The sequence below is a fragment of the Carassius auratus genome, unplaced genomic scaffold (assembly GCF_003368295.1).
Source record: "Carassius auratus strain Wakin unplaced genomic scaffold, ASM336829v1 scaf_tig00005936, whole genome shotgun sequence".
NCBI classification, from domain to species: Eukaryota; Metazoa; Chordata; class Actinopteri; order Cypriniformes; family Cyprinidae; genus Carassius; species Carassius auratus.
This window is the reverse complement of record NW_020523715.1, coordinates 26,995-43,112: the sequence shown is the minus strand read 5'-3', so window position 1 is coordinate 43,112 and position 16,118 is coordinate 26,995. Positions and strand designations below refer to the sequence as shown.

General features: G+C 35.6%; 1 protein-coding gene across 2 annotated transcripts in view; it reads left to right on the top strand.

Moving 5' to 3' along the window:
• LOC113071088 (von Willebrand factor A domain-containing protein 5B1-like) overlaps positions 1-15,719 on the top strand; it is a 41,553-nt gene extending 25,834 nt beyond the window's left edge. For both annotated transcript variants that reach the window (XM_026244458.1, XM_026244457.1), the window contains exons 11-22: positions 1,249-1,363; positions 1,662-1,847; positions 3,470-3,671; positions 3,776-3,975; positions 9,126-9,306; positions 10,779-11,069; positions 11,151-11,288; positions 11,474-11,602; positions 12,503-12,571; positions 12,818-12,887; positions 13,931-14,057; positions 14,876-15,719. In XM_026244458.1, the coding sequence (XP_026100243.1) occupies positions 1,249-1,363; positions 1,662-1,847; positions 3,470-3,671; positions 3,776-3,975; positions 9,126-9,306; positions 10,779-11,069; positions 11,151-11,288; positions 11,474-11,602; positions 12,503-12,571; positions 12,818-12,887; positions 13,931-14,057; positions 14,876-15,553 (2,386 nt within the window). In that variant the 3' untranslated portion in view covers positions 15,554-15,719. The remainder of the gene's footprint in view (positions 1-1,248; positions 1,364-1,661; positions 1,848-3,469; positions 3,672-3,775; positions 3,976-9,125; positions 9,307-10,778; positions 11,070-11,150; positions 11,289-11,473; positions 11,603-12,502; positions 12,572-12,817; positions 12,888-13,930; positions 14,058-14,875) is intronic.
• The last annotated feature ends 399 nt before the right edge of the window (positions 15,720-16,118 follow it).

Genomic DNA, 16,118 nt, shown 5'->3' with positions numbered 1-16,118 from the left:
TCAACAGCCGTTCCTGCAGTACTATAGACACACAATGGCTGGGAAGTGAAGCCGTGGTGTAATTTACTGCCTTAAACAGCACTTGCCCTCCACAGACGATCGAGAAAAATCACAAATGTGACTTGCTGCACTTCTGTTACACTACCCGGCTTTCTTTGCTTGTTAGGGAAGAATCTTTCTCTGCAAGCTGATCTGATTGCCCATCCACACTTTAGTAAATAGACAGATGTGTTCCCTGTTCTCTCAAATCTCGCACAGTGAGCCGCAGATGTACTGAAGGTCACTCATCGTCAATTACTACTGTTTGCCTTCAGATGCTGTGTATTAGAGCTAGTATGTTTTACTAGTTCAAATCGAGATTGTAGAAATCTAAAAAATATAACTTCGATACATCAGTTAGTGAGCTGCCTACCTAGACAGCATTTTAAAGCATCATTATAGGCGCTGTAGTAAGACAGCATATCTTCATACTTTAAATTAGCATCAGTGGTGACATTTTACTGATGTTGTGCACATCGCAGAATACAATGACATGAAACATTGAGCTTGCGTAGCTAAAAGCATTTATTTTTTTATTTTTTTTGGCCAGATTGTAAGGAAATCTCAGAATGCATCGGGAAAAGTTCACTGAAATAGTTCACAGTCAAGAATCAAGAAAAATAAAGTTTTATTTTGTATTAGTTATATACGGAGCCCCGCACATGATATGCAAGAAAAAATAAATAAATTGTGCACACAACTTAATAATTAATTCACTCAATGTACTAAAACGTCCGCACGATTAATATTGCGTTCCGTCGATTTGCTAAAACATGCGCACGATTTAGCAAATCGAGAGAACGAATAAGTAAATTGTGCGCACAATTTATAAATTGAGTGAACGAAATAGTGAATCGAGAGAACGCAATAGTAATTGTGTGCACGTTTTAGTACAGTGAGGGAAGGAATTAGTAAATCGTGCACAAGATTCAGCCCACTATTTTTTCCTGCATATCATGTGCCGGGCTCCGTAGTTTTATTTAACTTTTTTTTGTATTTATAATAAACAATATGAATAAATTTCTTCTGGCTTTCTAAAAGCATGCTTGCCAGTACCAGAATTAATAAAGCAATACAAGAATTCAACTGATATTGTCTGGCAGAGCTTCACCCAGTAGAGATGCAGTTTCTTCATTATGCTCTTCTGATGTTTTCACAGACTCACCGCACCTGTCGTGTGTCTGTGTGTGTGTGTTTGCTTCATGGCAGGTGTTACACGTTCGGGATAGGTCAGGGTGTGTGCAGGAGGCTGGTTTTAGGACTGGCCGCCGTTTCCAGAGGCACAGCTGAGTTCCTGGCAGAAGGAGAACGACTGCAGCCCAAGGTCCTCATTTCCTCTGACATGTTTATCTTCCAGTGCAACAGCCTGCTATTTTGAATGTCACTGCAAAGTAATTACAGCAGTCATGTAAATTGTTGAGTGTCCAATTGTATGAGCAATTTACAATTTGTTTTGTTTAGTTAAACATGAATAAGGATAATGATAAAAGCTGACAGCACATTTAACATTTTCTCCTTCTCTCTCTACATATTTTCCCCATGTTTTATTTCCATAGGCTCTGCTCTCTTGATTGATTTCACTAGGTAGTGTTTGACCAGGCTGTTATTTGTTTCTTCGGCAGATGATTAAGTCACTGAAGAAGACCATGACCTCAGTGCTGACTGACATCTCCATCGAGTGGCTGTATCCAGAGACAAAAGAGATCCTGCTCTCTCCAGTCGGGATGACCTGTCTGTTCCCTGGGGACCGGCTGATTGGATACAGCGTGGTCTGTGATACCTCCAGATATCACTCCAACCCCAAATCAGTAAGTCATCCATCCATCCATCCATCCTTCAGTATATCCATTGTTCTGCATTTATACTATGTATAAATACACACACAGACACACACACACACACACACACACACACACACACACACACACACACACATACACACACACACACACACACAGGTATATGAATATCCATTGTTCTGCAATATACTATGTATAAATGCACACATTATATTTATATTTACATATCTCAGACATATATGTTTATATAAATATTTATAACATATATTTCTTAAATATATACATGTATGTGTATACAAATATATACTAAAAACATAACACTTACCCTGTAATAATTATACTATATATTTATTATTATTATTATTATTAAAAACAAAGTATTATTATCTAAAAATATTTAATAATCTATATTTATTAATTTAATTATTATTAATTATGAATATGTACTTTCATTTTGTATTATTAATATTATTTAGATAAATAATATTGTTGTTATTTGAAAATATATGGTCTTTTCATATAATATCACATAAAAACAACAATGGTTTATTTATTTATTATACTATATTTTTGTGCTACTATTTATAATAATTATTATTAGTAGTAGTAGTATTTTAAATACTGTATTTTGGTATCATGTAGAATTTACATGATTAGGGTTTATTTATTTAGGTGATATTTAGAATAATTATCTGAAAATACTACATTTTTATAAATTATAAGGTCACATATGTGAAAACACAGGATTTTGTACACTGTAAAAAATAAGTGTAATTTTAACTGTAAAATTTTGTAAAAACGCTACGGAAAAAAAACTGATAATAGGTTAACAGTAAGTTCCCGTACTATATACAGGGAAAAACTGTAAAAGATCCAACAAAGCATTTAATGTAAATTTACAGTAAAATTCTGTTAATTATACAGCTTTTAGAATTAAAAAAAGAACAAATCAATGTATAATTTACAGTCTAAAACTGTAAACTGATATTCCCAGAATTCCCTGCGTGACACTCCACGTTTGAAAGTATTTTGTTTAAAGAATCATGTTTTTAAATAGTTCTTGTTATCAGTTATGTACATTTGAGCTTTATGTTACATCTTCTGTTGCTTAATGAAAGTTTTTTGCATTATTTAAGTATCACGTGTGTTACCATGATGGTGTTTTGTGTTTCCATAAATGTGCACCTTCTATATGTTAATATATATATATACTTCTGCTTGTGGTGAAGCTACTTGTGATGAGCTTTGATACTTCATGTGGCTTTCTCTTATACAGTACCATCTTTATTATTATGGTGGTTGTCAGTATTTTCAAGGTACAAAACAGATTTAATTTTGTGTGTTGTTGAATTTACTGGTTTATATTCACATTTTCTTGTTTGTAAATTACAGCTTTATATTGTAAAATTAACAGTTTTTGACGTAAATGTGTTTACAGTTTTCTGTATTTTTACAAAATTATTCTGGCAACCACAGCTGCCAAAAAGTTTTTGTAAAAACAACAAGAAATTTTTTACAGTGTATACTAAGTAATATATTTTTAGTATATAATTTTTGTTAATGCAAATAAAGATTTTAAGGCAAAACAAGAAGCTCCCAGGCTCTCAGATGTCTTTTCTCTGCTGTAACAGGACAAGCGGAAACGATACAGCATGATGCGCTCCAACGAGTCGGCCAGTTCAGTGTTCTATCACTCTCAAGAGGAGGATGCTGGGAAGGTTTCTTCTGAAGGTCAGGGGCTGCACAGGGACAATCAAGTTGGCTCGCCGTTTGACGGTTGCCAGGAGAACATGTCTGAGAGCAGTCCTATCGCTACGGAGCAAGACATTATGGGTAAAATACAGCTCTATACATCAGAAATGTGTACCATAAAGTCAATTTTTATTATTGTATGAACTATTCCTAGGAGTGAAAGTGAACTGAACTGTTTTGCACAGGAACTGACACAGCCAACTCTTCAAGAAGACGTGCTTACAGCACCAATCAGATTGTAGAATACAACCCCGAGAAGAAGGCCTACACCCCCAGTGACCCCAGCTCAGTGGTGGGCAAAAACCCTCTCAGAAGAGCAAAAGTCCAGGAGCTCATTGGACAGACACATCCTGACCATGGAGCTCAGTGGAAAATGGACTACCAGGTTGGTAAATGCTAAACCATAAGGCTCAAAACATGTGCTACACAAATAAAAGTTTCTAACTATGTATGATTTTGTGTGCTATTCCATTGCAAGATATGTTTGAAAATGTGTCTTTAGTCATCGGAAATGCCTACTTTGAGCTTCCGACTGTGTTAATATTTTAACATAATTTGAAGTTGATAAACTACAGTGTACTACAAGCTACAAACAAAAAGTAACTAAGTACATTGGAGCCAGTGCTTTAAGTGGCCCAAAAGAGGTGCCAGTACTCTATTTTTTTTTTTTTTTTTTTTGATGACTCCCCTCATCCCCTGAGGAAACAACAACTAAATTGAAGGGCTTTTATATACAGCAGTCAACAGGCGACCTTAATAATAAATCCTTTTATTAGTTTGTGGATTTGCTTGAGCTAGAAAGAACTACTGAACATACATAAAATGTGCAAAAGGATTTTGAAAAAATACCCTTAGAAAGAGCTACTGACTCAAATGATTCGCGAACCCGCTACGAACGCCCGAACTGATTCAAATGATTCGCGAACCCGTAACGAACTCCCGAACTGAGTCAAATGATTCGTGATCACCAAACTGACTCAAATGATTCGCGAACCCGCTTTGAACTCCCGAACTGACTCAAATGATTGGCGAACCCACTTTAACTCCCGAACTGACTCAAATGATTCGCAAACCCGCTACGAACTCCCAAACTGACTCAAATGATTCGCGAACCTGCTCCGATTTCTCGAACTGATTCAAATGATCCGCGAATTGCAAATAAAGATATATATATCTTTATATATCTCAAACTGGTTCAAATGATTCACGCTCCATACTCCGAACTAGGAAGAATTAGGAGGCATTCATTGTGATGGGTGCTCTGAAAAGTGGCAGCAAAGGATTAAAACCTCTATTAAAAAAGATGTCCAAATAAACATACCTGTATGCTAAAAGCACGTTCTGGGCACATGGAGGGGTGGCGGTAAGCTCAAGAGCTATATTTGGAAGTGGTGGTACTGAGTAAATTACATTTTTATATTTTTATTTTAAATGTAAGTTTCATCAAATGTCTCAAAGCTCAGTAATGAGGCATTTGTAATCAGAAATTTTCAGTGTATTTTTATAAAAAAAAAAATTAATTAGAATTAACAATATAATAATAATTTTATAATAATTATAATAATAATATAAATAAATTATATTACCATAATATACATTCTAAACATAATGTAACAGTAGGCCTATTCATGTTTCCATCCACTTGTTTTTAAGCATAAATTGAAAATGTGCATTAAAACATCTGGAAACACTGCAAATTCATAGGTGGAGGTGTAAAGGCTAAGATATGACTAAAACCTAAACATAACTAAGGTAAATGTGAGGTAGGAGCTGCACAGATGTTCCTCTATGTCCAGAAACGCCCTCTCATAAACATCTGGATAAAACCAGACCTCTGTCTGTCTTTCTGAACCTCACTCAGACCTATTCTTTTGGTATAATATGACATTAACATTTTAATAAATGATGCAGGACACAGAAATTCACAGAATAGCATGTACCGGAACAAAATAAATACTTCTTGTCACTGTAGTGGGACAACTGTTACTTTCGTCCCGACAGGAACTCCTGGCATTTAAACCTGATTTACTTTTATACTAAAAAACTTTGATAATGCAAACTTTAGGATGTGTTAAAGCACTAAATAACCTGTAGATTGATCATTACTGTGACACATGAAACAAGAAAAACAACGCAACTAATTAAAAAAAATTCTCGCTTCAATAATTTACTTTTTGTTGTCGAAAACAGTTTTACGGACCTAACTGCGGGAAATGATGACGAAATGACGTGATATTTCTCAGCTCTGTGTAGGATTGCATGCTGAATATGCTGTCATAGCTTGGTATTCAAATTTAGTAATAGGCTCAGAGAAAATCGCTTTGTTACTTTCGTCCCACGTTACTTTCGACCCCGCTCTCCCCTATGAAAGAGAGAGAACTGTTTAAAATGAACCAATTCATTTGAATGAATCAGACTTCCCAATAAAACACATAGGATAAAGAACTATTCAAAAAGAACCAATTCACTAGAATGAATCAGACTTTCCAGCACTACAAATGAGATATAAAATCATTTAGGATGAACCAGTTCACTAAAATGAATCAGATTTCCCAACGCTACATATGAAATATCAAGAACCTTTTAGGACGAATTGATTCACTAGAATGAATCAGACTTTCCAGCACTACAAATGAGATATAAAATCATTTAGGATGAACCAGTTCACTAAAATGAATCAGATTTCCCAACACTACATATGAAATATCAAGAACCTTTTAGGACGAATTGATTCACTAGAATGAATCAGACTTGCAAATGACTCATCCAAACAAACCAAATGCTATCTTATGCTACATATGAGAGTTTAGGATGAAGCCATTCACTAAAATGATTCATAAACATTATGTGCCTTTTTCATGAATGATCATATCTTATAATACGTATGAGTAAGCAATAAACATCAAAACCTGGAAATGATGAGATGACATTTGTAACTGTAATCCCCTTTGTGCCTGTGTGTTTTGACAAATAGCAGATGGCTTCTATTTAGGAAGTTGCCTAGTTGTTTTCTTTAGAATAAATATCTGTAGGCAGCCTTCGCCAGCCATCTGCTATAGCCCAGGCATCTGCTATGATATGAGAAGAGCTCCATGGATTCGTCTGATTGTTCCAAGGGGTTATTTGAACTCACATCTAGCTCTCTGATGAGAATGTGATTCGATCTTCTTACCGCCACATCCACATAAATAGAGTTGAGATTGCATAGCCAGTGGAAGATGAATTACAGTTCCCTGGACGATTAAGCAAGGGAAGAATGTGCATAAAGGAAATATGTGATCAGGTGGACTCTTTTGTGATGCGTACCCACGCACTGAAATATAAATGCACCTTTGGAGTCTGGTGGGAGAAAAAAGGTTGGGGGATGTCACAAAAGATGGGCCAGCGTTTGAACAGGGCTGAAATAATGAGGCCCAAAATATCCCTGACCTCGAGACAAATTAATATGTAATCAAGACCCCAACGGAGAGGTGTGCATCCTTTGTGACTGATAATGATGACCCTACTCATTTCTTGCATGCCAGTAGAAAACCCTCTCCATTTACATCAGGCCTCCTGAGGAGACTTAAGGATGCTTATATGTTTTTAGTATGTTTAAATAGTATAAACAATTAAATATTTAATAACCAATGGTTTTCTTCTATGTTAGTAGTAGTATTATTTAAATGTGAACATATTTAAATAGTATAAACAATTAAATATTTATTTAAATATTATTAAATCAGCAAGTTGTTTTAATGTTAGTTGTTGCATTCCTCAATATTTTGGGCTCCCTTGTCAGGTTAGTAAAAATGTGCTTTATGTGATCAAATGAATTAAATGAATTGTTATTATTTAAATGGTATTATACCACCATTAACATATTTATTTTTAAATATGATTTAATAAGCAATAATTTTTTTTCATTTTCGTATAGTCGTTTTATAATATTGTCTGAATATTGGCATACTTAATATAAAAAATTAAATATGTATTTAGTTTTTATATGATTTAAAAAGCAGTATTTTTTTCCAAGTTGGTACTGAAGTAGAAATGTAATAATTTAATTTACATAATTTAAAAACAATGAAATATGTGTTTACACATAACATTTCAATAATGTAAACATTTCAATATTATTTAGTAAGCTATATTTTTTTCATGGTAGTAATCACATTCCTCAACATTTCGGGTTCCCTGTAACATTATTTGTCAAGTTGTCTTATAATGTGCATCATGTGCAACTTGAGTTAAAAAATATCTATTACAAATATTTATTTAATACTATTTTTTAAGGAATTAAAAATTACTTTTAGCATGCAGGCTGACAAAATAAATTAATGACATTTCCCGTATTTATCTCTCCTATTTTATGACATTGTTTCTCAAATTCAATGAGTTCAGTGATATTTCCACATTGCTGACAGCCTGCTAACAGATATATTGAACATCCAGACACTTATTTTGTCGTCCAGGGTACAATTACTTTTGACAACTGTAACAAAACCCTTGATGGCCATGATGAAATTTCCAATGTTACGCTCTTTGAAAGGGGAGAAAATATCAATAGTCCAGGTGACACAGCACTGCAAGCAATTGCCCGTGGAAATTTGATCAAAAAGGGAATGAGAAATATTACAGATTAGCTACGGCAATAACAAGAGTCTTTGATTTCCCCTCAGTGCATGCAATAATAACTTTAATGGTCCTTATTAACTCTTTAGCAGGCATACATTTTTCATGAACCAAACTGCCATTAGACCCAAGTGAACAGAGATCCATGTGCTGGAGGAACTGGCATGGTTACAGCGACTCCAAGAATCATTATGTTCATAAAATCCCACTATATGAGGTGGAATACATGAGATTTTCTTTCACTACATGTTGCCTTTATGCTGGAAAGTAGAATGAGAAACCTGCATGATAAGTGCAGGCACAGAAACACATTCAGAGTTGTTAGTATTAGCACCATTACTGTGGCACTGTGAGTTTTCTTTAGCGCAGGAAACAAGCAATTAATAATTATCCTGATGCCATGTCCATACATTGATGGGTAAAAGATTGTGTCAGGAGACCAAAAAATGTGCTTCTGAGTCAACCTGGCAAAAAAAAAATCAACTCTATATTATAAAATTAATAATTTATATATTTTAATATTTTATTTTTTTATATTTAATATACATGGAATATTTATCCTTTTTAATGTAATTATAAAAAAATAAAAAAAATCCCAGTAATGTTTACAAATGTTTACTACTAATAAAAACAACGTTTGTTTTGTTTGTTTGTTTTATTTCTGAAGAATTATGCGACATTGAAGACTGGATTGAAGGGTGACAAAAATGCAGCTTTGCACTACAGGAATAAATAATTTTTTTATATTAAAATAGTAAACAGTTCTTTTAAATTGCAGTAATATTTCAGAATATTACTGTTTTACTGAATTTTTTTGCATTGATGACACTTCTTTCAAAAACATAAAAAAATCTTTAATTATTCAAAATAGGTAATTCAAGTACAAAAGGACTAACGAACTGTTACTCATTTCTCCAACAGCCACAGTTGGCCAGCCTGTGTGCCACGTCCTCAAGAGGACGTCCTATAGCTGCTCACAAACCTCCAGTGCAACAACCAGAGGGTCTCCAGGGGGAGTCTAAGGTTGATCAGACCCATCTCGTGGAAGACGGTTCCAGGTCTTCAACTGACAGCCCTTCTCTAGGCAGCACTGGTGATGCAGGTTGGTCCTTCACCTTTATAAGAACAAAGACGTCAATTTCTAATGCTTTATAATCTTAGCACTGCTTGAGCTAAGAGTTAAGCCAGCTTTAACACTGTAATTTAAATACCCATAATCAGCTGCACAGTGTGGGCGTAGAAGCACTTAACAATATCCAGAGAGCACAGACTGAGAAACTACTCCTGAATCTGCTAATCAGTTGTAGTTGTAAAATCTTTTCTGAAAAAAAAAAAAATGTAATCGCGAATATGAATTTTTCTGATTTTGTATTCCTCTAACATTTTTCATCAGCTACATATTGCCCTTTGTTGAGTGTAGTGAGGAGTAAAAACTCAACAATTCATCTGTTGATGCCTTATTGACATTTATATACTTCTAAGTATAAATGTTTAAACTCCAAGCATCATTCCTCCAGTCTTCAGTGTCACATGATCCTTCAGAAATAATTCTAATATGCTGATTTGCATCTCAAGAAACATTTCTTATTATTATCAATGATGAAAACAATTTTGCTAAACTGTGATAATTTTTTTTAGGATTGTGCAAGAATGTGCAAAAGAAATTAATTTTAATAAAAAAAGCAATATTTTTTGACATTATAAATGTCTTAACTGTCATTTTTGACAGTGTCCATACTGAATATATATATATATATATATATATATATATATATATATATATATATATATATATATATATATATATATATATAAAATGAATGTAAGTAAAATAAATAAATCAATTAATTAAAAATCACACTGACCCCCAACTTTTGAACTTAGTGTGTACTGTGAGGTAACAGGAGTTGCCATTAAATGTATAGATGATTTCAGATTAACTTATCTGTTACTGAGTTAATACTGGTGTTTAATATACTATTAATGTCTCTGAATTCATCAAAAAACAGATTGATGATTATTTAACCAATCAACAGCATACAACAATACATTTCAAGACCGACAGGCTTCAAATTGCCTGTTGTGAGCAATTATCCTGTCATTATTCATAATCCACAGGTCTCGGTTTTTATGGCAACTATCAGCTAATAGTTTTGTGCAATAAAAACATATTTAACCTAATTGGCTGTCACTTACCATATTAAACAGCTACATATTCTCAGATTCAGACATCTCACTCTTTTTCAGCACCATGAGAGTTGCATTTTTAAAAGAATGTGCAAAGTCTAAAGCAATTTCAACATTAAAAAGCTTAAGGCATTTGCACTTGTTTTTAAACCATGAACATATCCTAAAAATGGCATCTTAACACAATCTGATATACCTTAATTTTACAGGGGTTCCTCTAGTCACCTAACTACTTAGTTTCAACTAGCCGTTCTTTTTTCACATCTTTTTTTAACCATCATTTAAGTTGGTTATATGTTTAGACAACTGGTTTCTGATGTTTTCCGCAGGAAATGCATTTGTTAATACTCTGAATATTATGTTTGTCTTCTCTGTATTTTCGAACAGATGGCTACACGCATCAGCTTTGCGAAGTCGAAACGCCCCAGGATCCTCACGCGCCGGAATTCAAGGCCAGTCACGGAAAGGGAAACTGCAAAGCGGTCATATCAGGACTGCTGTGCGGGAAGCCCATGAGATGGGAGGTGGCCTTTGACATCCAGCCTTACCTGAAAGGCCGAGAGCGGGAGGAGAAAGTTCACGAGGACCTGTGGAACGAAACCTTCCATCACCTGGCGGGAAGCTCCATTATTCAAGACTTTGAACACATGGCCAACAAAGAGTGTGAGATTGAGCATGGTAAGGAACTGGAGTAAAATCCGAATATTAAAACTTACTTGAATATCTGACCAAATCCCTCGACTATATCATTTCTTGTAGGTTCTGGGAGAAGGTACCAGCTTTATGCCATCCACACGAGCAAAGCCTGCAACATCTTGAGCAAATACACTGCGTTTGTACCTATCGATCTGGACAGCAATGAATATTTGCCCACCTTCGTTGAGTACAGCCATCCTGGTAGGTCATTCTTCGAATTTATCTGTGCTCACAAGGTCTGGCAGTTGCATAATTACGTCAAAGATACTGTTCGCAGAAGGAAGAAAACAGGGAGGAGCGCAGGGAAACAGACGAAGCAGTCGCTGCTGGCTTAAGCACACAATTAGATCATGGTAATGACTCCTTGTCTATTTGTTTATCTCCAGGGGAGGATCATAAACGAAGTTCGCACTGCAGTTCTCGTTCCGGCAGCAGGAAGACCCGAGGTTACTCTGTAGGTCTGGGGCGCTCGCAATCAGGTTTGCCTGGGCAAGAAGATGCAGCACTATGCTACAGTAAGATTGATAACAAAATAGTGACAGTTGGGCTTGTTTACAAGAGTGGATCATTATGATGGATCAAAAAATAATCCAGTTTTTATGTTGCATGCAAGATTTTTCCAATGCTTTGGTCTATTGAATGCATTGGGTGGCAATGACAATTGGTACCCAAGCAGTTCATTGACAGTGCCATTGGTAAAAAGTCACAAAAATGGTTGAAAACATCATAACTTTGGGATAACTTGGACTACTTTTGGTAAATTTTGAACAGTTTGTGTACAGTCCAGTACTGTCAGTACAGTAAAGTCAAATCTTCACCAGAGACCCAGTAGCTCATAAAACTGAAGCAAAAGCCCCCACAAACTTTGATACAAAAATAGATGTAATGAGAGAATACCGTATCAGTTTGGGGACAAGTTGGTCAAAATATACACTATACTGTTCATAAGTCTGTGGTCAGTAAGATTTATTTATTTATTTATTTTATGAGAGAAATTAATTCAGTAACGATGCATTACATTTGTCAAAAGTGAGAGTAAAGATATTTATAATGCTACAAAAGATTTTTCTATTTCGAATAAATGCTGTTCTTTTGAACGTTGTTCTTTTCAACACTGGTAATATTAATGCTTCTTGATCAGCAAATCAGCATATCAGAATGATTTCTGAAGGATCATGTGACACTGAAGACTAGAGTAATGAGGCTGAAAATTTAGCTTTGCATCACAGAAATAAATTACATTTTATAATATATAAAATATATAGAATACTGCTTTTACTAAAATCAGAAGTGGTGTTATGACCAAAAACCATACAAAGTGCATGTTATTGTAAACTCTTCTGGAGTCGACATGAGCTATCTTCAGCTGGACTTCTATCTGCACCTTAAAACTCTTCTTTGCTCTACAAACCTAGACAATGCATCTCAATCCCCCTCCAAATCCCCCTCATCCTCCAGCTGGGAACGATGTAGCTCTTCTGAAGGTACTTTTTCTCCATCTGTCTGCATTCACTTGGTTACTTCAGTTATTACAAGTCTTGCACATATTCAATCATCTCAAACACAGCAGCATGAATCACTCAAGTTTGTAGCTACTGAATTCATTCATTTGACGTAGAGCAGCACAGATGAGTTTATTGAATGCTCTTTGCCTTGGAGTGCAGTGTATTTTGTGTGTGTGTGTGTTGGGCCATAGACATGATCAGATACCAACCTGCTCTCTCTTTCAGCCTCTCAGAGGAGTCCGTCGGTGACCTCCGACCCCTCGCAGAGATCAGTCGAGAGCTTTTTCTCCGCCAGGTGGGTGTAGATAGAAAGAAAGAGCCAACAATGTCTACAAATCAAGTTACACAATTAAAAACACTCTAATTCACAGAACACAAATGAATAATTCAGTGGTTTGCATTGCTCCTGCACCATTGTTTTAAATCATGAGTCGAATTTGCATTTTGATTGCTTGTGGTAGTCTGTTTGGTGCATGTAATGAGTTCAACTCTCAGAGAAGACAGACATTCATTAGTCATACATTTTTTTTTTAATACGACAGTTTCTTGCAAGTTTATTTTATAATAATTTTGCTGTTATCTTTTGACATTTACTATTAAACGAGTCAGTGTGATTCAATGAACTTTAGGCAAATGTTTGTTCTATTGACGTCAAATGTTTTGTTATAAGCATTTTCCTTTAAAACAAAACCACAACTAGCCTCAACGTCTTGCGTTTAAGTGAATTTATGAAATAAAGGATAGTTTAAAGAAGTATAAAAATTTGAGGATGTAGTCATAACCACTCAGTTTGAGTTTTAATTAGCGTTTGACTTTAAGAAACATCAGAGGAGTGTGAATTAACTGCAGGGTGACGCTTTGGGGTTGGGGGTTTGGTGGTGATGTCACTACACAATGTAGGCTTAGCTCATGAATATTAATTAGGATATATTCACAAATAGCTTTATGTGATCTAAATAAATGGTTAATGCAATGTATTATTCTTTTATAAATAATTGGTTCAAAAGATCATATACTAATCCCTTTCATATTCCTTTAGGTACAGAAATCCAAAATTTAAAACAAAAGATAAATGGTACTCTAGACACCAAAATAAACACTTCCCTTTCGTGTCTGGAATCTCTTTCACAGTTTTATCTCTCGCTGTCAGTGAAATGTCAGCTGTACTAATGACCAAAACGTGAGGAGCAGCGCTATCAGAGATGTGTGCACACTACACAAAATAACAGATGTGAAGGGGCAGATTTCACCAAGAAAACACACTTTAGACGTGTCTGTGCATTTAATGATGACAGTAAGGCAACCGGAGTAAAAGGTGTTGTTTCTTTTTGCCTCTAGCAAGCTGAGTTTGAGCAGGACACGTCTCCTGACAAAAGCTGCCAGGGGCTTCATGAGCCGGCCGCAGAGCAAAATCAGCAACTCCGTGGGAGAGAGCGAAAATGACAACAAGGACTACATCCCTCTGGTTTCTGTCACAATATTCTGCTTTCAGGATGTTGATGCTCTGTGGTTTTAGCAGAACTTACAGTTGAAGTCAAGATGAAATTGAAATAGCTCCTATTGATTTTTTTGATGCATGTTTTATATATATATATATATATATATATATATATATATATATACACACACATTCATATATAGAATCATAGAATTGTGAACATAATAGTAGAACAGTTATTAGTAGTATAGTAATTCCCAAGCTAATATATAAAGATTGTGCATCTATATTTATATATTTAAAAAGTAATATTAAATATGTAGTTTAATATTAAATTTATATATGTAGAGAGAGCGAGAGAGAGAGGGTGTAAATATATGTATTATATACCTACTGTACACGTTAACATATATACATTATATACAAAACGGGTTGCAAACAACAATTCAAAAGGTCAGCATAAAATGTCTGACAAACCTCAGCTAGCACTAATGACGTCATTGTCATAACCTCATAACCTTTAAATAGCTGGTCAATACTCACCTTGCACACAGAAGTACTGTTCTCTATGTATAGTGAGTAATAGATCTGTTGACATTTAACAAACAATGATCAATATCTCATGATCTGTGTCCAGTTAAATGAGATATGCTATTTGAGTAGAATATATGGGTCATTGCAATTATTCAAAGTAAACGGTGATGAGGCGTAGCAAAATCATTAGAGCATATTTTTAAGGCTAATGTAATTGACAATGCTTAAAGACCCTAAATGGCTCATTTGAGCTTTTTTATATGTTTAAGCACTGATTAAATAGACATTATGGTTTACACTTCCTGTTGCAGGTGTCATTGCAGCTGTCCTGTGGGGCGTTCATGTTGGACAGTGCCTTGTGTGATGCCATCAACGTGCCCATGGACAAGCTGAAGTGGACGTCGCCCTTCACCAGCCACAGAATCAGCCTTACCCATGTGTCCCACTCCGGCTCCCGGCGCTCCGAGAGTCTGGAGGTCCAGCATGGCTCCTCGCCTCCACCAAAAGACTCGGACTTGAACTCCGAATGCGAGGAAATGGTGTCCCGGACGTCTTCATCCTCATACAATGCCAGAAGCCCTCGGATGGAGGGTGCGCCCTCGCTGTTTAGCAGCTTATCATCGACCGAAGGCCCGCCGTCACCTATCAACTCTTTCCATGACAGTGGACGGGGCTCTGAGTCAGAAATAGCTGAGACTCCCTGGCTGAGTTCACCTGGGATCCTACAAAGGGCCGTGCAGGACACTGAGGGCATGGTGTGGGCGACCGCGGTGGCTCTGGCCTGGCTGGAGCACAGTTCGGCCAGTTATTTCATCGAGTGGGAGCTGATCGCAGCCAAGGCCAGCATGTGGCTAAATGAACAAATCATCCCAGAGGGCCGAGACCTGGCGTCGGTCAAAGCCACGGCCAATCAACTCTTCATCATCCTGAGACACTGGGACGAGAACCTGCAGCTCAACATGCTCTGCTACAACCCCAACAGCATGTGAGTCTCGATAGGGTAGAGACTGAACTTCAAACTATGCGAAACTCTCCTTGAACTTGTGAACTTGTGTTCTTGCATTGCTGAAGCAGTAGCAAACCTGTAAATGACTGATTCCGTCTCAGATTAAAGTAAAAAAAGGACTCACAGTTGTGAGAAAAGTTATAGTAATAAAAAATAGATGCAACACGTAAGTGTTATTTTAGCATTATTTATATACAGTATTAATATAGATTTATTAATATTTTTATATTTTATTTGTTTTTATGTTTTCAGTTAACATTTTTTTTTATTGAAATTAAAATACAAAAAAAGTATCTTACTATTTATAGGTTTAATTTAGAATTATTTAACATTTGTGTTTATTTATTTCTGATTTACGGAGCCCCGTACATGACATGCAAGAAAATAATTAATAAATTGTGCACATGATTTACTAATTTGTTCCCTCAGTATACTAAAACGTGCATACAATTACTATTTCGTTCCCTCGATTTGCTAAATCGTGCACACAACTTACTAATTCATTCTCTTAATTTATAAATCATGTGCATGATTGAGCAAATCGAGGG